The sequence below is a fragment of the Perissodus microlepis genome, chromosome 6 (assembly GCF_051167445.1).
Source record: "Perissodus microlepis isolate ML-2025 ecotype Zambia chromosome 6, ASM5116744v1, whole genome shotgun sequence".
NCBI lineage: Eukaryota > Metazoa > Chordata > Actinopteri > Cichliformes > Cichlidae > Perissodus > Perissodus microlepis.
Window position 1 is genome coordinate 16,093,871 of NC_140466.1, and position 25,373 is coordinate 16,119,243.

Sequence of the window (25,373 nt, forward strand, 5' to 3'; positions counted from 1 at the left end):
CCCCTATATTATGGTCTGGCCACCCTTAGACAGGCCATAACACTAACTAAAATGAAACTAGACTTAAAACTGGCTGGTGTCCTTACCAGTGACCTTGGGTCTGAACTGTGGGCTCCTCTTTCCAGGTGTTCGTACTGCCTGAGTGGGACCAAGATGTGCTGTCTTGCCTCTTTTGGGTTTTCTGCATGTTTCTGGCTCAGCATGCACTTCTTGGCGTTCGCTGTTGGTTGCAGCCACTTGAGGTTTCTGGGCTCATTTGGGTTCTCAACACTGGGTGACTTTGATGGGAGTGAAAGCATCCTCACAACATAAATCACCACACTACCTGCTTTTGTTTCAGATTTTTTCTTTATCCTTGTTAACATGTTTGGGTACTGGGTTTACCTGTAATGCATTTTGTGCTCCAAAAGCTGTTATTTTGTGCAGCTGTGCTCCAAAAGCTGTTAGCATGACCTTTTTTTATCATTAGATTGTGCCACACCAGCACCTGAGAGAAAAGCTTTGAGTTTGATTTTGTGTTTTGCAGGCACTCAGGAGAATAAGTCATGATGTTTCTTGTGTTTGTCATGTTAGTATCTCAGTGCTTGTCAATCACCAGTCAACAGTGTCACCACTATGAACAACATCCTGCGACCGTTTGAGTCAAAACCTTCGAGAAGTCCCTGCAGCCGCTTCAAAAGTCATCACTGAGCTCGATCTCTCTTTTAACACGCTGGAGACAACAATGAAAGATGACTTTCTTTCATATGCTGCTTTGAGGGCTTTGTTTGTGAACAACAACAGAATCAAAACCATCCATGAAGAGACATTTCACCCGCTGATTAATTTGGAGAAACTGGACTTCCCCAAACCAGTTGGAGACTTTGTCTTCTGGGTGGTTGCAGAACCTGATTTCTCTCCACTATTTCAATCTTTTGGGAAACAAATATACAACACTGGGTCCGGGAAACCTTTTCCTGCCACTGAGGAGCTTGAAGACCCTCCATTTTTGAGGAGCTTTCCTTCAGTCTGTCAGTGAAAGGGATTTTTTTTAAATCTTGAAACTGCCGTGACCCTGTCCAAAGACCAGCTGGCCGGGTCAGTCATGGATATTCACAAATACCCCATAGTACTGGTGGAAAAGAAATATCGGGGGAAAATGCATAGAGTAACGGCTGCAGTTAGCTGACGGCCATCACACCCCTTAAATCTGAAAACTGATTGGTCGGGGTTTAGTAGCTCAATAGGGCAGTATGTAGGCCTGCACACACCACCAACAGGGACACGTGGCGTTTGGGTTGCCCGTTCCAGCAATTCGCTACACAGAAGATAATGGCATTATGCAACTGGCCCTTTGATCAAATGATGAGAGCTGATAGTCAAATAGTGCGCCCTGACATAGCACTGACATTTCCACATGTTGTAACGAGTAGGGACAGACCATGTTCAGTGTGTCGTGACACTTGCACGATGGAAGAACACACCCACTTGTTGGTGCCAGAAGAGCCACTGAGAAATTATTGTTTTAGCTGGCTCATTACAAGTCGATGGCTGGTCACCTGGAATAAGATAAAACTCTGGAGCGAATAATTGCCCGATTTTACTGGCCAGGAAACTGTTTTAGACTTAGAGCTTTTTATTGTCATTGTGCAGTTTCTTGCACAGTGAAATTGGGTAAGTGGAGAGCATAGAGCCGCTGTATCTGTGCGCACCACCATCTTGCATTTTTGGATGTGCGCCGATGGTGTGCGTCCAGTGGTGTCAGCTGGTGAACCAGCTGGTCATTTAAAAAGCACCTTTATGCCCCTCACCATTAATGGAGGTCCCATTTGAGCACATTGGCATGGACCTCATTTTATCAATGAGAAAAAGAAAGTCTTTAGTTCAGCTGTTGTTAACTGATCTTGACTTTGTTGATTAAACGTTGCAAACCTGCCTTCAGTGTGTCCTGTACATGAGGTCATTTAGTACACCACAGCACGGTGAGTTTTTTGAGCTGATGAAGTTCAGCCAAAACAGGAAACATGCAGCAGGAGACAGTAACTTGTTAAAATGTTATAAAAGGTACAATTAAAGATTTTCACCCTACAGGGTTGTCAATGATCCAAGGATAAATGTCTAATTTGGTCAAAATTTTATAAGCCATTTCTGGAGAGACTGCAGTGGAAATGTTGTCACTTTTGGACTTTGCTACCTGCAGCTAAACATTTGCAGCTAAATCATTTATTTAAAAGCAGAAGCTGCAACTGATCGAGTGAATGTTTGTCTGAAAACTTAAACTGAACTCCAAGGGTACCATTGCTCCAGCTTACCATCTTTACCTGAGTGAATCAGTTTGTTGAACAATCTAAATGATTCAGAAACTTCTGTGACATCAACTTAACTAAGGCTCATTACAAATTTCACAAAACACTGCTGAATACTTTTAATATTTTTTTATTAGTTATTTTTGTTTTGTTGTTATTTTGATTTTAATAAAACTAAATAACAAAGAATTAAATAATTTCTTTGTTTTTTTTAATTTAATTTCTTTTACAAATAAATTAATAATAATATTAATAATAATAACTATAAAATTAGTGATGTCAGCGTAAACGTCATTAGTTAAAATAACGTTAACACTGACAGCACTAATTTGTTGCCAGAGAGCAAGCCAAACACTGGTCCAGAAAAGGACGATCTCTAGTAGTGGTGCACTACTAGTAGATTTGTTTTAACCTCCTAGGACCTGGTGTCCACATATGTGGACATAACATTTTGGGTTGTCTAGACCAAAATACAAAATTTTGCTCTTCAAAAACCTGACATCCACTTATGAGGGAGGACATTACACTGCCACTGTTCAATCGAAATTTAAAATGAACGTCCTCATATGTGGATCTCATTGTTTTGAGAAACAAAAAAAAGATAGTCCGAATCTGATGTCTTTGTTTTTACATTCATCAGGTCCCAATCAACCCAAATGGCACAGAGAAATGAAAAATGCATGCCATGAAAGAGTTCAGGTCTTAGGATGTTAAAAATGTCCCTGCTGATGAGACCAGTGAATGTGGGGCGACGGTGGCAAGAAAAAACTCCCTCCTGGAGGAAGAAATCTTGGGAGGAACCAGGCTCTCTGGGAGGACCCTTCCTCCTGAGGGCAATACTTACCAGTACTTGTCCTCCAGTGTGCGATGGTGGGCTGGGACGAGTGTTGTTTCTTCTCAGCATGATGATGACCTTAACTTCCTTCCTTCCTTCCATTTCCTGTTTCAGAACTGAGAATGAAGACAAAACTGGTTAACAAGGTAACAGGACATTTAAAAATTCTCTCACTTCAGGATGAGATGCTGTGTCTTCTTACGTTTCTCTTGTAAAACAGGATGTAGGCCGAGTGCTGCTGTTCCTCACAAGCTGCAGATCCAGTTGTGTGGAGCACCTGTGCGTCATTATAGGTGAGCCAGCGATCTGATGTAGAGTGCTGACTCTCCTCAGGATGGACAGAACTACAGATGTAGTGTCCTGAAATCACATTAAGACAAATGAATCCAACTTCTGGAAGTCAACTGATTCAAGCAAACAGTGATTTTGACTTAGTTCTTCTTAGAACATCAAAAGCTTTTGTGTGTGAGTCCTTCACTGAAAAGTAGCAAGTTTTCATTTTCTGTTTGTCACAAGTCTGTTGTTTTACCTGACTCTGTGCCTCCATAATGACTAATGATGCTGACAAGACTATAACAGCCACCACCCTGAGAAGGAACAAATCCAAAGAGTGTTAGTTTCATAAAGTCTCACATCAGTGCCATAATTAAGCTGATTTGCTGAGGCTACGTCCACACGAATGCGTTTTCGTTTGAAAACACATCGTTTTCTCTCCGCTTTGACCTCCCGTCCACACTGAGATGGCGTTTTCCTCAAGGAAAAACACAGCATCTTGAAAACGCTCTCGAAAACGCATACATTTCAAAACGGAGTTGTCCCGTCGCAGTGTGGACACTCGAAAATGCAGACTTTCTAAAACGATGACGCATTTTAGTCATGTGATGCAGTCATGTGAGCAATTAAACAAAGATAGCCGAGTGCATTATACAGCAGTTGTTTTGATTGCTCTCAACTTTGACAGCCCTAAAAAAGATTAATATCAGTTTGTACATGCTCCGGATAGCTTTTCTTCAAATTCTGTTATTCTCACTCACTTTTGCGCATGCGCAGGACTGGAACGTAAGCGTTTTCGGCCGTTTCAATGCAGACGCACAGCTATTTGAAAATGACTGAAAACGCTAGTGTGGACACGGAGTTTTCAAATCTATCAGGGCTAGTGTGGACGTAGCCTGAGATGTTCTGCAGTCTGTTTTTACCTGATTGGATGGCACCACCAAGTCCCTCTGCAGCCTGACGGGGTCATCCACCTTCTGAATCTTGTAGGTTTGTGTAAAGCCAAACCTCTTCAGATGCAAGATCAGAACTCTGGCAGAAAAGAAAAAAAATAAAACAAACAAGGTAGAAAATAAGAAGAATGAGTTTCAAACACAAACAGAAGATGGGAGAAAACGACTGCTCAAGTATTGTCTCGAAAAACTCTGATATTTGATGCGCCACAGTTTGGAAACCTGGTCAGTCGATCAATTCTGATGTGACCTTACTCACCTTGGCAGTGTATCAAAAGACGACTTCAGTTCTGAGGCCGTCCCTCCACAATCACAGCGAAATTCTATTTCTTGTTCCTGAACAACAGCACAGAGAAAACAGGCTTTATGTTAGAAAGAAATCTCAACATATGCACACACACATACACACAAACACTAACAAAAAAGGTGTGTTAAGATCGCTGACACTACAACTCTATTGGAATTTGTGATCTTACCTTCAAGTATGTCTCTAACATGTTTATAACAGACCCCTCTGGAACCAGGTCAAGAGACAAGCTGGTGAATTCCTCTTGCTGTGATGATTGGTGACCGCAGCTACACATTTCAGGAGTAACGTAGTTAAAGTAAAGATCAGGTAGGTGGAAAAGAGGTATATGAAAATATTGCAACCAGCTCTGCGTTTCTGAAAGACAGGCTTACCTCTTGCATGTCCTCATGTTTTCCATTTTAAAAATGTGATGGTCTTCTACTGGGCAGGTATAACTTTGGCCCAGGAGAGCTGCGTTCCTCTCCAGGTGAGGTGTGAGCCTTTTGACCTCATTGAGGAACAATGTTAGGAATTCATGAGCGTCCTGAAAGAAAAGCAGAGAGATTTAAAACAGTACATCAAAATCAGAAGGTAAAGCAAAAAACGAAATGTCCAAATAGCTGACGCACTTTCTGTGCACTGCCGGTGTATTCAGGAGCTTGACTGCTGAATGCCTTCTTAAAAGCTCTTAGGTGGTGATCTTTAAGGCCATAATCTGTTGACTCATGACAGTCCCTGACATCAATGAGCCTTCTGTAGAAAGGAAAGGGTAAACAGACATTTCTGCTGTTAGATCTCTTTGTTCTTCAGGTTTTTGAAGAAAGTAGAAGGTTGACGTAGCGCACCTTAAGAGCTGAGCTTCTGGATCTGTGCTCCACAAAACCTCCTGACGCCTGATGTCTCTTATGAACTCCTCAATGTTGAGGAGGCTCTGCAGGCAGGAGTTCATGTAGCAGGTGTTTCCGATGTTTGGAAACCTGACACACACGCACAACGTTTACAGTATCAGTGTAAAAGAATTCATTTTCTCCACTTTGACAAAGTGAGCTTTGGTCTTTGTGCACCACGTGTACTCACCCGAAGCAGTCTATAGTCTCAGTTTGACTTTCTATTATTTTTCCACCGCATGCTACACTGCTCCAAAAAGGTAAAAACACAAACACAAAATTAGGAAAGATGTCAGGATGCTGAGCAGTGTATGTGCGTGTATGCATGAGCTTTGAAGTTGAAACATTTTGGAGGACGTCTTTCTCTTACCTGTTAAACACATGCTCCCATCCACTCTCTTGGTCCAGAAGCTCCATAATCAAAGTGTCCCAAATCAGGTCTGCTGGGATCTTTTCCGTGGTGCTTCTTACCTGCTATATATAAAGGACATAGCTGTGTGCCTCATTGCTCTTAATTGCTCTCATTTAAATGCTTGATGACAGTGACTCTTTCCATAAAACATACCTTCCCGGATTTAAAAAGAGACCAGCGACACCTGTTTTGTGTCTTCACTGTGTTGCTCTCTGCCTCTGCATCGCTGTCAGTTTGCTGCAGAGGACGAACAAACATAAGTTTATTAAAAAAGTAAAGTCACTTAAAATTAACAAGTGCATTTTAAAGAGAATGTGCATTTCATATGTTTTGTGTAAAAGCAAACCGAGGAACAGCAGAAGAAGTGTCTCCATTTTCTCTTCTTCTTCTTCTTTTGACCATTTTCAGGGTTAGCTGGTGTGGCAGCAACAGAAGCATCCGGGATGCTGATCAGGAGAAAAGTGTAAATGTTGTGGAAATTTATAAGAAGGAGTACATTTTGCTAATACAGATTGCTAATAACAGTGAATAACTGTAATGGAATACCAACATGAACAAAATCATGTATTTTATACATTTACACTCTACATTTTCAAACGCTAATCTCTGCAACCATATAAATAATAGACAAGACTAGAAGTAGTAAAAAAGATGTAAATACACAAGGTGGAAGAAAAATGCCAATAAAAGGGAAATAAAAGAGCTCCAACTAAACCACTGCTATAAATATCTCCAGCAGCATTAAAGAGTGGCGCATTTCTTTACCTCTGATGAGACGTAGAAGGAATTTCCTTCTCTGCCACGTTTTGTTTGTGTAATTTCTGTTTAGAAACAAGAAAACCAACATCAGTAATGGCATAAAACAAACATACCAAGGGAGTCTCTCCATGAAAAGTGTCCAGTTAGAAAATTTGGTATTATTTCATATTATTTATCACTTTAGTGAGCTGTCAGCTCATGAAGCAGATATATAGGAATATCTTTAAATAAAATAAAAACAATTTATTCATGCTTTAAATTCAGTTTTAAAGTTTGTCCTGTGAAATACAAAATCCTTCATTTGGTTCTGATCAAAATTCAGTTTTTACAGAAATCATCCATGAAGCTTCATTAAAAGCTTCAAAAATGCTTATTCACCACAAAAAATATTTAGAGAAACATCCTGCAAGTCTCTTCAAACTTACCTTTCTGTGAAAAAAACAAAACGTTTAAACATCTTTGAACTTAATTTGAGGACATAGCTGTGCTAAATTGCTCTTAATTCTTCTCATTTAACTGTGATGAGTAAATGCTTGATGACAGTGACTCTTTCCATAAAACATACCTTCCAGAATTTAAAAAGAAACCAGCGACACTTTTTTTGTGTCTTCACAGTGTTGGTCTCTGCCTCTGCATCGCTGTCAGTTTGCTGCAGAGGACGAACAAACATACGTTTATTAAAAAAGTAAAGTCACTTTAAATTAACAAGTGCAATTTAAAGAGAATGTGCATTTCATATGTTTTGTGTAAAAGCAAACCGAGGAACAGCAGAGGTGTCTCCATTTTCTCTTCTTCTTTTGACCATTTTCAGCAACAGAAGCATCCGGGATGCTGATGAGGACAAAAGTGTAAATGTTATTTTTCAAAGTGGAAATTTTTAACAAGGAGTACATGCTGGAGATTGCAGATAAAAATTAATAACTGTAATGGAACAAAATCATGTATTTTGTACATTTACACTCTACATTTTCAAACGCTAATCTCTGAATCAATATAAATTATAGACAAGACTAGAAGTAGTAAAAAAGATGTAACTACAAAACACCAATAAAAGGGAAATAAAAGAGCTCCAACTAAACCACTGCTATAAATATCTCCAGCAGCATTAAAGAGTGGCGCATTTCTTTACCTCTGATGAGACGTAGAAGGAATTTCCTTCTCTGCCACGTTTTGTTTGTGTGATTTCTGTTTAGAAACAAGAAAACCAACATCAGTAATGGCATAAAACAAAGTATATGGTATGAAAATACAAAATCCTTCATTTGGATTCAAAATTCAGTTTTTACAGAAATCATTCAAGAAGCTTCCGTAAAAGTTTCAAAAATGCTTATTTACCATAAGAAAATATTCAGAGAAATGTGCTGCGAGTCTCTTCAAACTTACCTTTCTGTGAAAAAGAAGTTTAAACATCTTTGGACTTGAGGTGATCGCAGCGAAAATCTCCTCAGCTTTGCAAAAGTTCAACTGAAAACAAGCAGTCAAAGGTTGTATATTTATAAACTTTCAGCATAGAATGTTCATACCCTGAACAGCAAACATCATCATTATGATGTATGGGGCTAATTTGCATATTTTGGAATGTATGCCCATTTGAACTGTATGGTACTCGTCTCCAAGCAACTGCTACAAAAACAGGTCAAGTCAAGTGGCTTTTATTGTCATTTTAACCACGTGCAGAGGTACTGTACAGAGTGAAATGAGACAGCGTTCCTCCGAGACCCTGGTGCTATATATGACATATACGGACAAACCCAGGACTACATAAAGGGCAGTGTGCATAAACTGCAAAAATAAACAAGACAAAACAGTGCAAAACTAGACAGAACAGGACGATACAGACACAAGACAATGGAAATGTGCAAAATGCTGAGTATTGTGCAAAAGTAACTTGGTGTCTGTATGTATGTGTATGAGTGTGAGATACTGCAGATAAGTGCTTGGTAGTGACGTGTGTGTAGGTGTGCGTGTGCCAGTGCAGTCACTGAGTGTTCAGGGGTCTGACGGCTTGTGGGAAGAAACTTTTCCGTAGTTTGGTAGCGAGGGCCCGGATGTTCTGGGACCTCTTTCCAGAAGGCAGCAGGGTGAAGAGTGTGTTTGAAGGGTGTGTGGGGTCCTCCAGCAAGCGGTTGTTATAAGGAGGGGAGAGGGGCTCCAATGATCTTCTCAGCTGCTCTCACAATCCGTTGTAGGGTACTGCGATCCAATACGCTGCAGTTACCATACCAGACAGTGATGCAGCTACTTAGGATGCTCTCGTTAGTCCCACTGTAAAAGGTGGTGAGAATGGATGGTGGGAGATGGGCTTTCCTCAGCTTCTGCATGAAGTAGAGATGCTGCTGGGCCTTCTTGGTTATGGAGCTGGTGTTGAGGGAGCAGGAGAGGTTCTCCGCCAGGTGGACACCAAGAAATCTGGTGCTCTTGACGACCTCCACAGAGGATCCATTCATGTTAAGTGGGCAGTGATCCCACTGTGCTCTCCTGAAGTCAACAATCTCTTTTGTTTTGTCCACGTTCAGAGACAGGTTGTTGACTCTACACCTCTACAGATGGCCCGCAGTGCAACCCTTCAGCTTCCTAGTAGATTCACCTATATACAAATTTAAAGACCTAGGAGACTTACTTCTCGTCAGAGTTGTAGCATTCACAAGATTTTCAGAAAACTTGACCTTTGAACTTGAGGTCAAGGTCACTGATATTCAAACTGACCCCAGAACTTTAGTAGATGCACCAATGGCATCAATTCAAAATCCTGCCCCTCGTTCTCGAATTATTGTCTTGACCAAGCTGAGTATACAATTATGAAAGAATCATTTTCCATTTTTATTTCACTATCTGTAACTAAGACAAATAAACAGTATTTGGGACACAAGTCACTATTAAAGTGGTTAGTGAGACTCCACATCTGATAACAGTATAACACACTGCTTATTTATGTAAAATTGTCATCAATAAATGTGTTCAAAACAGAAGCTACACTGGCTTTAAAAGTTTTTGTTAACTCTGACTACCTGTCTGCTCTTACCTGTTTCTTTTGCTCTCTGCTGTCTTCATCCTCCATCCAACTCTACAGCTATTGTTAGGGATGACATGATGAAACTGAAGGGTGTCTGGGCACCGAAAAAAGAAAAGAAGAGAGATTGGATTAGGCTGCAGCTGGCGTGCCATTCTCTCACTTCAGGATGAGATGCTGTGTCTTCTTACGTTTCTCTTGTAAAACAGGATGTAGGCTGAGTGCTGCTGTTCCTCACAAGCTGCAGATCCAGTTGTGTGCAGCACCTGTGCGTCATTATAGGTGAGCCAAGGATCTGATGTAGAGTGCTGACTCTCCTCTGGATGGACAGAATTACAGATGCAGCAGCTGTTTCCGATGTATGGAAACCTGACACACAAACAAAAGTTTACAGTATCAGTGTAAAATAATTCATTTTGTCCAGGTTGAGAAGGTGAGCTTTGGTCCTTGTGCACCACGTGTACTCACCTGAAGCCGTTTGTAGTCTGAATTTTATTTTCCATTATTTATCCACCGCCCAAATGTTTCACTACGCTACTGCAAAAAGGTAAAAACACAAACACACAATTAGACACTGAGCACTGGATGTGCATGTATGCATGAGCTTTGAAGTTTAAACTTTTTATTTTTATTTTTATCATCAACAATTTTTATTTATTTCATTTTAAACTTCAATAACAGAGCTTAAGGATAACTACATAAATAAATAGTTTAAAAAACAAACAAACAAAAACAAAACAACAACAAAACAAAACACTACAACAACAAAAAACAAAACAAAGGGAAGTTATCCTATTCTTTCTTCGCACACCAATCCCCACACCACCACTCTGTCATTACTCCTCTGTTCTTCAAGTTACAGAAAGCCAGCTTGTAAAGGGGGACCAAATACAATCATATTGAGGCAATTTGTCTAATAAACCATAAGTCACTTTTTCGTAAGACGCCAACTTAGCCATTGTCTTTAGCCACTCTTCATAGGGAGGGGGGTTCTTTTTCCGCCAATGTCTTAGCAGGACCCGTTTGGCCGTAGTAAGAGCCAAAATAATCCATCTTTTTGTATAACTGGAAAAATCTCCATCAGAAAGTTCTGTGGTTATACCAAGTATGGACAGTTTTGGTGAGATACCAAATCTCCTTTTTAAAACACTGAAAATTACCTCCATTATATTTTCCCACCAATCCCGAAGTGCCGAACAGCTCCATAAGATATGTAAAATCAAAGCATTTTGACCATCACATCTCCAACATTCGTCCGTAGAGGCCAGGTTCCATTTATACAATTGTTGCGGTGTTCGATGCCACCTATGGATTATCTTAAGTTGAATAAATCTACTGCCTGTTTCTTTATACATAGTATTAACATTTTGAAAACATGAATCCCATTCAACTGAAGATATGTCCAATGCCATGTCCTGGGCCCAGTAGCCCTTAACTTTAAGGAGAGGGTCAGCTGACCGTTCTTGCAATAAGTGATAAATCTTAGAGGTAATGCCTTTACCCAAGGGTGATCTTGAGAGCAGGACTTCCATAGGGTTGCCCACAAGACAACTCAAGGGGGTTCCCAGCCACTTCGATAATGAACTATGTATTTGGACATATCTCCAGAATTGATTACGCTGCAACTTATATAACTCTACAATTTTATCAAAGCTTAAAAAACATTTAGTCCCACAGTCAAATAAATCTGATACATTAAGGATGCCTGCTTTACGCCACTGTAACCAGTCAACCGATGTCCCTCCAATTAAAATTCTTTTATTACTCCATAAGGTTGCCGAAGGTGATTTAATAAAGTCCCAGCGACCTGCCCTATGTAATTTAAACCACAATGTCTTTGCAATTATAGGATGGGTAGTTTTATGACTGGTATCAAACAGCTCCCTCCAAGGAGAAATACCGCCATTAACTTCCGTCTCTATACGGGACCAGATGGGTTTAACTGGTGCAGTAGGTAACCAAGCTCTAAGTTGTTTCACGTTCATCACCCAATAATACCATTGGAAATTAGGCAATGAAAAACCTCCTTGTTTTGCACTCGCTTGAAGTTTCTTAATACTTAAACGATGCGGTGAGCTACCCCAAAGAAACTGCCGGATTAAAAAGTCTAGATCTTTGAAATACTTATCTGGAATGTGTAATGGAATATTAGATAAAATATAAAAGATCATGGGTGCAGTCATCATCTTAATACAACTAATTTTACCCCATATTGTGAGACGTACTCTGGACCATCTACCAAATTCCATTTTTATTCTTTCCAACATTGGCTCCATATTTGCTCGAACCATCTTAGTGTAATCCGAGGTCATTTGTATCCCCAAATACCTCAAACCATTCACGGACCACCGAAACTCCCACTGTTTAAATAAAGTATGGGGGCAGTGTCCTGACATAGGCATTGCCTCTGATTTATCCCAGTTGACGCGATACCCTGAAAGCAGCGTAAAGCTTTCTACACATTCTAATAGGGCTGGAATTGACTTCCCAGGCTGGGTCATAAGTAACAACATATCATCTGCATATAATAGAAGCTTATGTTGACTATTACCCATCGAAATTTCAAATATATTTACATTATTTCTCAGTTTTTGTGCCAAAGGCTCTATAGCAATTACAAAAAGACCGGGGCTAAGGGGACAACCCTGTCTTGTGGATCTCTGTAAAAGGAATAGGTCTGATATGAGCCCATTCGTCAATACTCGCGCTGAAGGCGAATCATATTGTAGCGGGTCAGGGCTGTTCGGGGTTCTGTTTGTGATGTTTTGTTTATGTTACCATAGTGACGGGTGACGCCCTCTGGCTGCGACGGTGTGTCCTTCCGGGGTCAGAGGGCGCCCTGTGTGTTGTTGTTGCTGTTCTGTTGCCGTGCTGAGCAGTTAGCTAGCGGCAGTGTTCTTCTGCAGATGTTAATAAACGGCTGTGCTCCCTGGCTAGCTCACGGAAAGCAAGACCAAACGATACCTCCGTCTCCTCCTTGTCTGAGCTCGCCAAAATATAATATCTTTATCCACCTAATAAAATTGTCACCAAAACCAAACTTTTATAATGTCTTAAACAGATAATCCCACTCAACACAATCAAAAGCTTTTGCAGCATCCAGCGATAGGGCCACTGTTGGATGTACTGAATCATATACATAATTTTGCAAATTAACCAACCGCCTAATATTATCTGAACCATAGCGGTTTGGAACAAAACCAGATTGGTCTGCATGAATTATTTTCACCATTACTACTTTTAATCGACCCGCTAAGACCTTTGCCAAGATTTTTTGGTCAGAATTCAGCAAAGATATGGGGCGGTAACCACTTGGGTCTAAAGGGTCTTTCCCAGTTTAAAGAATAAATGTTATAAGTCCAGAGTGCATTGACTGAGGTAATGAGCCTACTTTGAACGCCTCATTATAAACATCGAGCAACAGGGGACTTAACATATCCTCAAATGCTCTATAGAAATCCAATGGTAACCCATCTAATCCTGGAGCTTTATTAAGTGGCATACTGTTAATTGCACGGGTAATCTCCTCCACTGTAATTGGAGCATCTATAATCTGCTGGTCAGTAGTAGAAAGCTGTGGCAGGTTTAAATCAGTAAAGAATGCTTTGAATTTCTGTTCATCTAAACTCCCTTGTGTAGAATAAAGATTATTGTAAAAGGCCCTGAATCCATCATTTATATGTCTAATAGAAGTTGAAATAACCCCATCTGATTGTCGTATGCCTGGGATATGGTTCATACTGTCTTTCTGTTTAAGACGGTATGCTAATAAACGACTCGGCTTTTCTCCCATTTCCCAATATGCTTGATTAATGCGAAATAAAGCGTATTCTGCCTTTCTGTTGTACAGTACATTCAACTTATATTTAACTTGAACAATTTTATTCAACGTAACTCTGTCTTTTGTATGGGAATGTACTGCCTCAAGTGCCTTTAATTTGGCTTCTAACGTAATGATATTCTTGTTAGCTGCCTTCTTTTTAAAGGAAGCGTAAGAAATTATCCTCCCCCTTAAGTATGCCTTCATAGCATCCCACCAAGTAGCCAATGTAGTGTCCTCTCGATTATTTGTCTGTTTGTAAAATTGTATTTCATCTCTTATCAATTTAATAAACCCAGAGTCTTTAATTAAGGACACATTTAAATGCCATCTGCGGCTTTGAGGAATCTGTAAAATATTTCCAAGACACAGAAAAATTGGCACATGGTCCGAGAATACTATATTACCAATACTTGAATCTATAGAGTTATTCACTAAGGCTTCAGAAATAAGAAAGTAGTCGATTCTAGTATAAACATTATGAGGCGGAGAGTAAAAGGAATATTCCCTGCCTTCTGGATGCATTGTCCGCCAAATATCATTCAGACCTAAATCTGAGGTCATCTGCCTTATGGCAACTACAGATTTACTCTCTGTGCCTCTCCTAGGAAGTGATCTATCTAGGTCTTGATCCAGTATTTGATTAAAATCTCCTCCTACCACTATTTGTGCACCTTCTAATTCCAAAAGATACTGTGACAGGTTATGAAAAAAGGCGAGTATGTCCGCATTAGGTGCATAGATATTACATAAAATTATTGGTGTGTCCAGTAGTTGTCCATAAACCAATATAAATCTACCTTCCTTATCTGTTATTACTTTTGTTTCAGCAAAGCTAACTGCTTTATGAATCAGAACCGACACTCCCCTACTTTTATCAGTTCCAGGACTGGAAAAGACTTTACCTACCCAGGAACATTTAAGTTTTAAGGCTTCTGACTTGCACATGTGCATTTCTTGAATAAAGGCTATATCAACTCTTGATAACTTTAGATATGTTAACATTTTCTTCCTCTTAATCCCGTTATTCAACCCCTTAACATTCCAGCTGGCTATTTTGAAATCTGTCTGTCTATCCATCTTATATGTTGTCTCCTTGACCTGGAGACAACATATAAGATGACACCGCCATGGACCTCAACCAGCAGGCTTTGTGTTACCTGTTTCTTTATACAGGAGCATGTAGGGGTGGACTGCCTTTTTATTTGATTACCCTTTTCTCATGTTTTTGTTAGTTCGGGACATTCTGGGGGACATTATTCTCTTACTTGTTAAACACATGCTCCCATCCACTCTCTTGGTCCAGAAGCTCCATAATCCAAGTGTCCCAACTCAGGTCTGATGGCATTTTTTCCAGTGGTGTTTTTAACCTCTTGGGAACTTTCACTACATTCCTTACTTGATGCAGAAAGAAGAAAAGAGTCAGGGATGCATAGCAAGCACAACAAGACACCAGCAGTCCAGACCTTTCACCAACTGAAGACATTTGCAGCACCATAAAACATGACAGAGAAGAGCTGGGACTATGTGAAAGGGTGAAGTGCTGCAGTAAAGTTGCAATGGTCCTATCTTTTATACAGTCTATGGTTCACTCTATTAAGATGTGATTATCTCCAAGGTCCATTTAGTTTTAGTTAGCTGAAGCTAAACCAGAAGTTAAAACGAGATGATGAAAAACATTTTTAGTTAATGTTACGACTGTTGTTGTAATGTTGTCTCATATGTAAATCTGAGTGTGCAGGTGCCTTTCCGTGATTGGTGCATCCATGGGACGGACCATACAGATTGGCTAATGACCTGGAGACAACATATGAGATGACACCGCCATGGACCTCAACCGGCAGGCTTTGTGTTACCTGTTTCTTTATACAGGAGCATGTAGGGGTGGACTGCCTTTTTATTTGATTACCCTTTTCTTATGTTTTTGTTAGTTAGGGAGATAAGACATTGTCATTTGGTTTTATTCTTTTCATAAATAAGTTTTGTACATCCTTTTGATACGGTCCCTCTTGTTTGTTGTTTTGGGGTCCACCCCGAAGCTATAGTTCGCTCCTTTCCTTTGTTAGAATTCAATCACTGTAAATAAATCACCATCAAAATTGTACTGGTTGTGTGATGTACTGCTTGGGGTCAGACAGGGGTGGATCACCCCTATATTATGGTCTGGCCACCCTTAGACAGGCCATAACACTAACTAAAATGAAACTAGACTTAAAACTGGCTGGTGTCCTTACCAGTGACCTTGGGTCTGAACTGTGGGCTCCTCTTTCCAGGTGTTGGTACTGCCTGAGTGGGACCAAGATGTGCTGTCTTGCCTCTTTTGGGTTTTCTGCATGTTTCTGGCTCAGCATGCACTTCTTGGCGTTCGCTGTTGGTTGCAGCCACTTGAGGTTTCTGGGCTCATTTGGGTTCTCAACACTGGGTGACTTTGATGGGAGTGAAAGCATCCTCACAACATAAATCACCACACTACCTGCTTTTGTTTCAGATTTTTTCTTTATCCTTGTTAACATGTTTGGGTACTGGGTTTACCTGTAATGCATTTTGTGCTCCAAAAGCTGTTATTTTGTGGAGCTGTGCTCCAAAGGCTGTTAGCATGACCTTTTTTTATCATTAGATTGTGCCACACCAGCACCTGAGAGAAAAGCTTTGAGTTTGATTTTGTGTTTTGCAGGCACTCAGGAGAATAAGTCATGATGTTTCTTGTGTTTGTCATGTTAGTATCTCAGTGCTTGTCAATCACCAGTCAACAGTGTCACCACTATGAACAACATCCTGCGACCGTTTGAGTCAAAACCTTCGAGAAGTCCCTGCAGCCGCTTCAAAAGTCATCACTGAGCTCGATCTCTCTTTTAACACGCTGGAGACAACAATGAAAGATGACTTTCTTTCATATGCTGCTTTGAGGGCTTTGTTTGTGAACAACAACAGAATCAAAACCATCCATGAAGAGACATTTCACCCACTGATTAATTTGGAGAAACTGGACTTCCACAAACCAGTTGGAGACTTTGTCTTCTGGATGGTTTCAGAACCTGATTTCTCTCCACTATTTCAATCTTTTGGGAAACAAATATACAACACTGGGTCCGGGAAACCTTTTCCTGCCACTGAGGAGCTTGAAGACCCTCCATTTTTGAGGAGCTTTCCTTCAGTCTGTCAGTGAAAGGGATTTTTTTTAAATCTTGAAACTGCCGTGACCCTGTCAAAAAACCAGCTGGCCGGGTCAGTCGTGGACATTCACAAATACCCCATAGTACTGGTGGAAAAGAAATATCGGGGGAAAATGCATAGAGTAACGGCTGCAGTTAGCTGACGGCCATCATACCCCTTAAATCTGAAAACTGATTGGTCGGGGTTTAGTAGCTCAATAGGGCAGTATGTAGGCCTGCACACACCACCAACAGGGACACGTGGCGTTTGGGTTGCCCGTTCCAGCAATTCGCTACACAGAAGATAATGGCATTATGCAACTGGCCCGTTGATCAAATGATGAAAGCTGATAGTCAAATAGTGCGCCCTGACATAGCACTGACATTTCCACATGTTGTAACGAGTAGGGACAGACCATGTTCAGTGTGTCGTGACACTTGCACGATGGAAGAACACACCCACTTGTTGGTGCCAGAAGAGCCACTGAGAAATTATTGTTTTAGCTGGCTCATTACAAGTCGATGGCTGGTCACCTGGAATAAGATAAAATTCTGGAGCGAATAATTGCCCGATTTTACTGGCCAGGAAACTGTTTTAGACTTAGAGCTTTTTATTGTCATTGTGCAGTTTCTTGCACAGTGAAATTGGGTAAGTGGAGAGCATAGAGCCGCTGTATCTGTGCGCACCACCATCTTGCATTTTTTGCATGTTTGGATGTGCGCCGATGGTGTGCGTCCAGTGGTGTCAGCTGGTGAACCAGCTGGTCATTTAAAAAGCACCTTTATGCCCCTCACCATTAATGGAGGTCCCATTTGAGCACATTGGCATGGACCTCATTTTATCAATGAGAAAAAGAAAGTCTTTAGTTCAGCTGTTGTTAACTGATCTTGACTTTGTTGATTAAACGTTGCAAACCTGCCTTCAGTGTGTCCTGTACATGAGGTCATTTAGTACACCACAGCACGGTGAGTTTTTTGAGCTGATGAAGTTCAGCCAAAACAGGAAACATGCAGCAGGAGACAGTAACTTGTTAAAATGTTATAAAAGGTACAATTAAAGATTTTCACCCTACAGGGTTGTCAATGATCCAAGGATAAATGTCTAATTTGGTCAAAATTTTATAAGCCATTTCTGGAGAGACTGCAGTGGAAATGTTGTCACTTTTGGACTTTGCTACCTGCAGCTAAACATTTGCAGCTAAATCATTTATTTAAAAGCAGAAGCTGCAACTGATCGAGTGAATGTTTGTCTGAAAACTTAAACTGAACTCCAAGGGTACCATTGCTCCAGCTTACCATCTTTACCTGAGTGAATCAGTTTGTTGAACAATCTAAATGATTCAGAAACTTCTGTGACATCAACTTAACTAAGGCTCATTACAAATTTCACAAAACACTGCTGAATACTTTTAATATTTTTTTATTAGTTATTTTTGTTTTGTTGTTATTTTGATTTTAATAAAACTAAATAACAAAGAATTAAATAATTTCTTTGTTTTTTTTAATTTAATTTCTTTTACAAATAAATTAATAATAATATTAATAATAATAACTATAAAATTAGTGATGTCAGCGTAAACGTCATTAGTTAAAATAACGTTAACACTGACAGCACTAATTTGTTGCCAGAGAGCAAGCCAAACACTGGTCCAGAAAAGGACGATCTCTAGTAGTGGTGCACTACTAGTAGATTTGTTTTAACCTCCTAGGACCTGGTGTCCACATATGTGGACATAACATTTTGGGTTGTCTAGACCAAAATACAAAATTTTGCTCTTCAAAAACCTGACATCCACTTATGAGGGAGGACATTACACTGCCACTGTTCAATCGAAATTTAAAATGAACGTCCTCATATGTGGATCTCATTGTTTTGAGAAACAAAAAAAAGATAGTCCGAATCTGATGTCTTTGTTTTTACATTCATCAGGTCCCAATCAACCCAAATGGCACAGAGAAATGAAAAATGCATGCCATGAAAGAGTTCAGGTCTTAGGATGTTAAAAATGTCCCTGCTGATGAGACCAGTGAATGTGGGGCGACGGTGGCAAGAAAAAACTCCCTCCTGGAGGAAGAAATCTTGGGAGGAACCAGGCTCTCTGGGAGGACCCTTCCTCCTGAGGGCAATACTTACCAGTACTTGTCCTCCAGTGTGCGATGGTGGGCTGGGACGAGTGTTGTTTCTTCTCAGCATGATGATGACCTTAACTTCCTTCCTTCCTTCCATTTCCTGTTTCAGAACTGAGAATGAAGACAAAACTGGTTAACAAGGTAACAGGACATTTAAGAATTCTCTCACTTCAGGATGAGATGCTGTGTCTTCTTACGTTTCTCTTGTAAAACAGGATGTAGGCCGAGTGCTGCTGTTCCTCACAAGCTGCAGATCCAGTTGTGTGGAGCACCTGTGCGTCATTATAGGTGAGCCAGCGATCTGATGTAGAGTGCTGACTCTCCTCAGGATGGACAGAACTACAGATGTAGTGTCCTGAAATCACATTAAGACAAATGAATCCAACTTCTGGAAGTCAACTGATTCAAGCAAACAGTGATTTTGACTTAGTTCTTCTTAGAACATCAAAAGCTTTTGTGTGTGAGTCCTTCACTGAAAAGTAGCAAGTTTTCATTTTCTGTTTGTCACAAGTCTGTTGTTTTACCTGACTCTGTGCCTCCATAATGACTAATGATGCTGACAAGACTATAACAGCCACCACCCTGAGAAGGAACAAATCCAAAGAGTGTTAGTTTCATAAAGTCTCACATCAGTGCCATAATTAAGCTGATTTGCTGAGGCTACGTCCACACGAATGCGTTTTCGTTTGAAAACACATCGTTTTCTCTCCGCTTTGACCTCCCGTCCACACTGAGATGGCGTTTTCCTCAAGGAAAAACACAGCATCTTGAAAACGCTCTCGAAAACGCATACATTTGAAAACGGAGCAGTCCCGTCGCAGTGTGGACACTCGAAAATGCAGACTTTCTAAAACGATGACGCATTTTAGTCATGTGATGCAGTCATGTGAGCAATTAAACAAAGATAGCCGAGTGCATTATACAGCAGTTGTTTTGATTGCTCTCAACTTTGACAGCCCTAAAAAAGATTAATATCAGTTTGTACATGCTCCGGATAGCTTTTCTTCAAATTCTGTTATTCTCACTCACTTTTGCGCATGCGCAGGACTGGAACGTAAGCGTTTTCGGCCGTTTCAATGCAGACGCACAACTATTTGAAAATGACTGAAAACGCTAGTGTGGACACGGAGTTTTCAAATCTATCAGGGCTAGTGTGGACGTAGCCTGAGACGTTCTGCAGTCTGTTTTTACCTGATTGGATGGCACCACCAAGTCCCTCTGCAGCCTGACGGGGTCATCCACCTTCTGAATCTTGTAGGTTTGTGTAAAGCCAAACCTCTCCAGATGCAAGATCAGAACTCTGGCAGAAAAGAAAAAAAATAAAACAAACAAGGTAGAAAATAAGAAGAATGAGTTTCAAACACAAACAGAAGATGGGAGAAAACGACTGCTCAAGTATTGTCTCGAAAAACTCTGATATTTGATGCGCCACAGTTTGGAAACCTGGTCAGTCGATCAATTCTGATGTGACCTTACTCACCTTGGCAGTGTATCAAAAGACGACTTCAGTTCTGAGGCCGTCCCTCCACAATCACAGCGAAATTCTATTTCTTGTTCCTGAACAACAGCACAGAGAAAACAGGCTTTATGTTAGAAAGAAATCTCAACATATGCACACACACATACACACAAACACTAACAAAAAAGGTGTGTTAAGATCGCTGACACTACAACTCTATTGGAATTTGTGATCTTACCTTCAAGTATGTCTCTAACATGTTTATAACAGACCCCTCTGGAACCAGGTCAAGAGACAAGCTGGTGAATTCCTCTTGCTGTGATGATTGGTGACCGCAGCTACACATTTCAGGAGTAACGTAGTTAAAGTAAAGATCAGGTAGGTGGAAAAGAGGTATATGAAAATATTGCAACCAGCTCTGCGTTTCTGAAAGACAGGCTTACCTCTTGCATGTCCTCATGTTTTCCATTTTAAAAATGTGATGGTCTTCTACTGGGCAGGTATAACTTTGGCCCAGGAGAGCTGCGTTCCTCTCCAGGTGAGGTGTGAGCCTTTTGACCTCATTGAGGAACAATGTTAGGAATTCATGAGCGTCCTGAAAGAAAAGCAGAGAGATTTAAAACAGTACATCAAAATCAGAAGGTAAAGCAAAAAACGAAATGTCCAAATAGCTGACGCACTTTCTGTGCACTGCCGGTGTATTCAGGAGCTTGATTGCTGAATGCCTTCTTAAAAGCTCTTAGGTGGTGATCTTTAAGGCCATAATCTGTTGACTCATGACAGTCCCTGACATCAATGAGCCTTCTGTAGAAAGGAAAGGGTAAACAGACATTTCTGCTGTTAGATCTCTTTGTTCTTCAGGTTTTTGAAGAAAGTAGAAGGTTGACGTTGCTCACCTTAAGAGCTGAGCTTCTGGATCTGTGCTCCACAAAACCTCCTGACGCCTGATGTCTCTTATGAACTCCTCAATGTTGAGGAGGCTCTGCAGGCAGGAGTTCATGTAGCAGGTGTTTCCGATGTTTGGAAACCTGACACACACGCACAACGTTTACAGTATCAGTGTAAAAGAATTCATTTTCTCCACTTTGACAAAGTGAGCTTTGGTCTTTGTGCACCACGTGTACTCACCCGAAGCAGTCTATAGTCTCAGTTTGACTTTCTATTATTTTTCCACCGCATGCTACACTGCTCCAAAAAGGTAAAAACACAAACACAAAATTAGGAAAGATGTCAGGATGCTGAGCAGTGTATGTGCATGTATGCATGAGCTTTGAAGTTGAAACATTTTGGAGGACGTCTTTCTCTTACCTGTTAAACACATGCTCCCATCCACTCTCTTGGTCCAGAAGCTCCATAATCAAAGTGTCCCAAATCAGGTCTGCTGGGATCTTTTCCGTGGTGCTTCTTACCTGCTATATATAAAGGACATAGCTGTGTGCCTCATTGCTCTTAATTGCTCTCATTTAAATGCTTGATGACAGTGACTCTTTCCATAAAACATACCTTCCCGGATTTAAAAAGAGACCAGCGACACCTGTTTTGTGTCTTCACAGTGTTGGTCTCTGCCTCTGCATCGCTGTCAGTTTGCTGCAGAGGACGAACAAACATAAGTTTATTAAAAAAGTAAAGTCACGTAAAATTAACAAGTGCATTTTAAAGAGAATGTGCATTTCATATGTTTTGTGTAAAAGCAAACCGAGGAACAGCAGAAGAAGTGTCTCCATTTTCTCTTCTTCTTCTTCTTTTGACCATTTTCAGGGTTAGCTGGTGTGGCAGCAACAGAAGCATCCGGGATGCTGATCAGGAGAAAAGTGTAAATGTTGTGGAAATTTATAAGAAGGAGTACATTTTGCTAATACAGATTGCTAATAACAGTGAATAACTGTAATGGAATACCAACATGAACAAAATCATGTATTTTATACATTTACACTCTACATTTTCAAACGCTAATCTCTGCAACCATATAAATAATAGACAAGACTAGAAGTAGTAAAAAAGATGTAAATACACAAGGTGGAAGAAAAATGCCAATAAAAGGGAAATAAAAGAGCTCCAACTAAACCACTGCTATAAATATCTCCAGCAGCATTAAAGAGTGGCGCATTTCTTTACCTCTGATGAGACGTAGAAGGAATTTCCTTCTCTGCCACGTTTTGTTTGTGTAATTTCTGTTTAGAAACAAGAAAACCAACATCAGTAATGGCATGAAACAAACATACCAAGGGAGTCTCTCCATGAAAAGTGTCCAGTTAGAAAATTTGGTATTATTTCATATTATTTATCACTTTAGTGAGCTGTCAGCTCATGAAGCAGATATATAGGAATATCTTTAAATAAAATAAAAACAATTTATTCATGCTTTAAATTGAGTTTTAAAGTTTGTCCTATGAAATACAAAATCCTTCATTTGGTTCTGATCAAAATTCAGTTTTTACAGAAATCATCCATGAAGCTTCATTAAAAGCTTCAAAAATGCTTATTCACCACAAAAAATATTTAGAGAAACATCCTGCAAGTCTCTTCGAACTTACCTTTCTGTGAAAAAAAAACAACAAACGTTTAAACATCTTTGAACTTAATTTGAGGACATAGCTGTGCTAAATTGCTCTTAATTCTTCTCATTTAACTGTGATGAGTAAATGCTTGATGACAGTGACTCTTTCCATAAAACATACCTTCCAGAATTTAAAAATAAACCAGCGACACTTTTTTTGTGTCTTGTGAAATGAGACAGCGTTCCTCCGAGACCCTGGTGCTATATATGACATATACGGACAAACCCAGGACTACATAAAGTGCAGTGTGCATAAGCTGCAAAAATAAACAAGACAAAACAGTGCAAAACTAGACAGAACAGGATGATACAGACACAAGACAATGGAAATGTGCAAAATGCTGAGTATTGTGCAAAAGTAACTTGGTGTCTGTATGTATGTGTATGAGTGTGAGATACTGCAGATAAGTGCTTGGTAGTGACGTGTGTGTAGGTGTGCGTGTGCCAGTGCAGTCACTGAGTGTTCAGGGGTCTGACGGCTTGTGGGAAGAAACTTTTCCGTAGTTTGGTAGCGAGGGCCCGGATGTTCTGGGACCTCTTTCCAGAAGGCAGCAGGGTGAAGAGTGTGTTTGAAGGGTGTGTGGGGTCCTCCAGCAAGCGGTTGTTATAAGGAGGGGAGAGGGGCTCCAATGATCTTCTCAGCTGCTCTCACAATCCGTTGTAGGGTACTGCGATCCAATACGCTGCAGTTACCATACCAGACAGTGATGCAGCTACTTAGGATGCTCTCGTTAGTCCCACTGTAAAAGGTGGTGAGAATGGATGGTGGGAGATGGGCTTTCCTCAGCTTCTGCATGAAGTAGAGATGCTGCTGGGCCTTCTTGGTTATGGAGCTGGTGTTGAGGGAGCAGGAGAGGTTCTCCGCCAGGTGGACACCAAGAAATCTGGTGCTCTTGACGACCTCCACAGAGGATCCATTCATGTTAAGTGGGCAGTGATCCCACTGTGCTCTCCTGAAGTCAACAATCTCTTTTGTTTTGTCCACGTTCAGAGACAGGTTGTTGACTCTACACCTCTACAGATGGCCCGCAGTGCAACCCTTCAGCTCCCTAGTAGATTCACCTATATACAAATTTAAAGACCTAGGAGACTTACTTCTCGTCAGAGTTGTAGCATTCACAAGATTTTCAGAAAACTTGACCTTTGAACTTGAGGTCAAGGTCACTGATATTCAAACTGACCCCAGAACTTTAGTAGATGCACCAATGGCATCAATTCAAAATCCTGCCCCTCGTTCTCGAATTATTGTCTTGACCAAGCTGAGTATACAATTATGAAAGAATCATTTTCCATTTTTATTTCACTATCTGTAACTAAGACAAATAAACAGTATTTGGGACACAAGTCACTATTAAAGTGGTTAGTGAGACTCCACATCTGATAACAGTATAACACACTGCTTATTTATGTAAAATTGTCATCAATAAATGTGTTCAAAACAGAAGCTACACTGGCTTTAAAAGTTTTTGTTAACTCTGACTACCTGTCTGCTCTTACCTGTTTCTTTTGCTCTCTGCTGTCTTCATCCTCCATCCAACTCTACAGCTATTGTTAGGGATGACATGATGAAACTGAAGGGTGTCTGGGCACCGAAAAAAGAAAAGAAGAGAGATTGGATTAGGCTGCAGCTGGCGTGCCATTCTCTCACTTCAGGATGAGATGCTGTGTCTTCTTACGTTAATCTTGTAAAACAGGATGTAGGCTGAGTGCTGCTGTTCCTCACAAGCTGCAGAGCCAGTTGTGTGCAGCACCTGTGCGTCATTATAGGTGAGCCAAGGATCTGATGTAGAGTGCTGACTCTCCTCTGGATGGACAGAATTACAGATGCAGCAGCTGTTTCCGATGTATGGAAACCTGACACACAAACAAAAGTTTACAGTATCAGTGTAAAATAATTCATTTTGTCCAGGTTGAGAAGGTGAGCTTTGGTCCTTGTGCACCACGTGTACTCACCTGAAGCCGTCTGTAGTCTGAATTTTATTTTCCATTATTTATCCACCGCCCAAATGTTTCACTACGCTACTGCAAAAAGGTAAAAACACAAACACACAATTAGACACTGAGCACTGGATGTGCATGTATGCATGAGCTTTGAAGTTTAAACTTTTTATTTTTATTTTTATCATCAACAATTTTTATTTATTTCATTTTAAACTTCAATAACAGAGCTTAAGGATAACTACATAAATAAATAGTTTAAAAAACAAACAAACAAAAACAAAACAACAACAAAACAAAACACTACAACAACAAAAAACAAAACAAAGGGAAGTTATCCTATTCTTTCTTCGCACACCAATCCCCACACCACCACTCTGTCATTACTCCTCTGTTCTTCAAGTTACAGAAAGCCAGCTTGTAAAGGGGGACCAAATACAATCATATTGAGGCAATTTGTCTAATAAACCATAAGTCACTTTTTCGTAAGACGCCAACTTAGCCATTGTCTTTAGCCACTCTTCATAGGGAGGGGGGTTCTTTTTCCGCCAATGTCTTAGCAGGACCCGTTTGGCTGTAGTAAGAGCCAAAATAATCCATCTTTTTGTATAACT

At 40.4% G+C, this 25,373-nt stretch overlaps 1 protein-coding gene and 3 long non-coding RNA genes across 4 annotated transcripts; all 4 read right to left on the reverse strand.

Annotated features, from left to right (window-relative positions):
- Positions 1-2,610: 2,610 nt before the first annotated feature.
- On the reverse strand, positions 2,611-6,106 carry LOC146385359 (ubiquitin carboxyl-terminal hydrolase 37-like). Its single transcript, XM_084931062.1, has 8 exons — positions 5,481-6,106; positions 5,265-5,388; positions 5,028-5,179; positions 4,823-4,922; positions 4,606-4,682; positions 4,317-4,425; positions 3,650-3,707; positions 2,611-3,480 (listed from the first exon to the last, which is right to left on the reverse strand). Exons 1-8 carry the CDS (start codon positions 5,582-5,584, stop codon positions 3,296-3,298), a joined length of 909 nt encoding a protein of 302 aa, XP_084787188.1. The 5' UTR covers positions 5,585-6,106; the 3' UTR covers positions 2,611-3,295.
- An 873-nt stretch (positions 6,107-6,979) lies between these two features.
- Positions 6,980-10,083, reverse strand: LOC146385360 (uncharacterized). The gene is made up of 4 exons (XR_014800477.1): positions 9,895-10,083; positions 9,716-9,800; positions 7,823-8,157; positions 6,980-7,524 (listed from the first exon to the last, which is right to left on the reverse strand). It is a non-coding gene; the product is annotated as an uncharacterized LOC146385360 (long non-coding RNA).
- A 10,034-nt stretch (positions 10,084-20,117) lies between these two features.
- LOC146385361 (uncharacterized) lies at positions 20,118-21,846 on the reverse strand. Its single transcript, XR_014800478.1, has 3 exons — positions 20,945-21,846; positions 20,503-20,859; positions 20,118-20,362 (listed from the first exon to the last, which is right to left on the reverse strand). It is a non-coding gene; the product is annotated as an uncharacterized LOC146385361 (long non-coding RNA).
- A 1,168-nt stretch (positions 21,847-23,014) lies between these two features.
- On the reverse strand, positions 23,015-24,943 carry LOC146385362 (uncharacterized). The gene is made up of 3 exons (XR_014800374.1): positions 24,775-24,943; positions 24,498-24,675; positions 23,015-24,403 (listed from the first exon to the last, which is right to left on the reverse strand). It is a non-coding gene; the product is annotated as an uncharacterized LOC146385362 (long non-coding RNA).
- Positions 24,944-25,373: the final 430 nt, after the last annotated feature.

What these genes read in the sequence shown, in the direction of transcription:
- LOC146385359 (XM_084931062.1), bottom strand. Translation starts at nt 5,584, where the DNA reads ATGAACTCCTGCCTGCAGAGCCTCCTCAACATTGAGGAGTTCATAAGA. An exon ending in ACACCGGCAGTGCACAGAAA is followed by an intron (nt 5,180 to 5,264) that starts GTGCGTCAGCTA and finishes CTTTTCTTTCAG; the next exon opens with GACGCTCATGAATTCCTAAC. An exon ending in AACATGAGGACATGCAAGAG is followed by an intron (nt 4,923 to 5,027) that starts GTAAGCCTGTCT and finishes TGAAATGTGTAG; the next exon opens with CTGCGGTCACCAATCATCAC.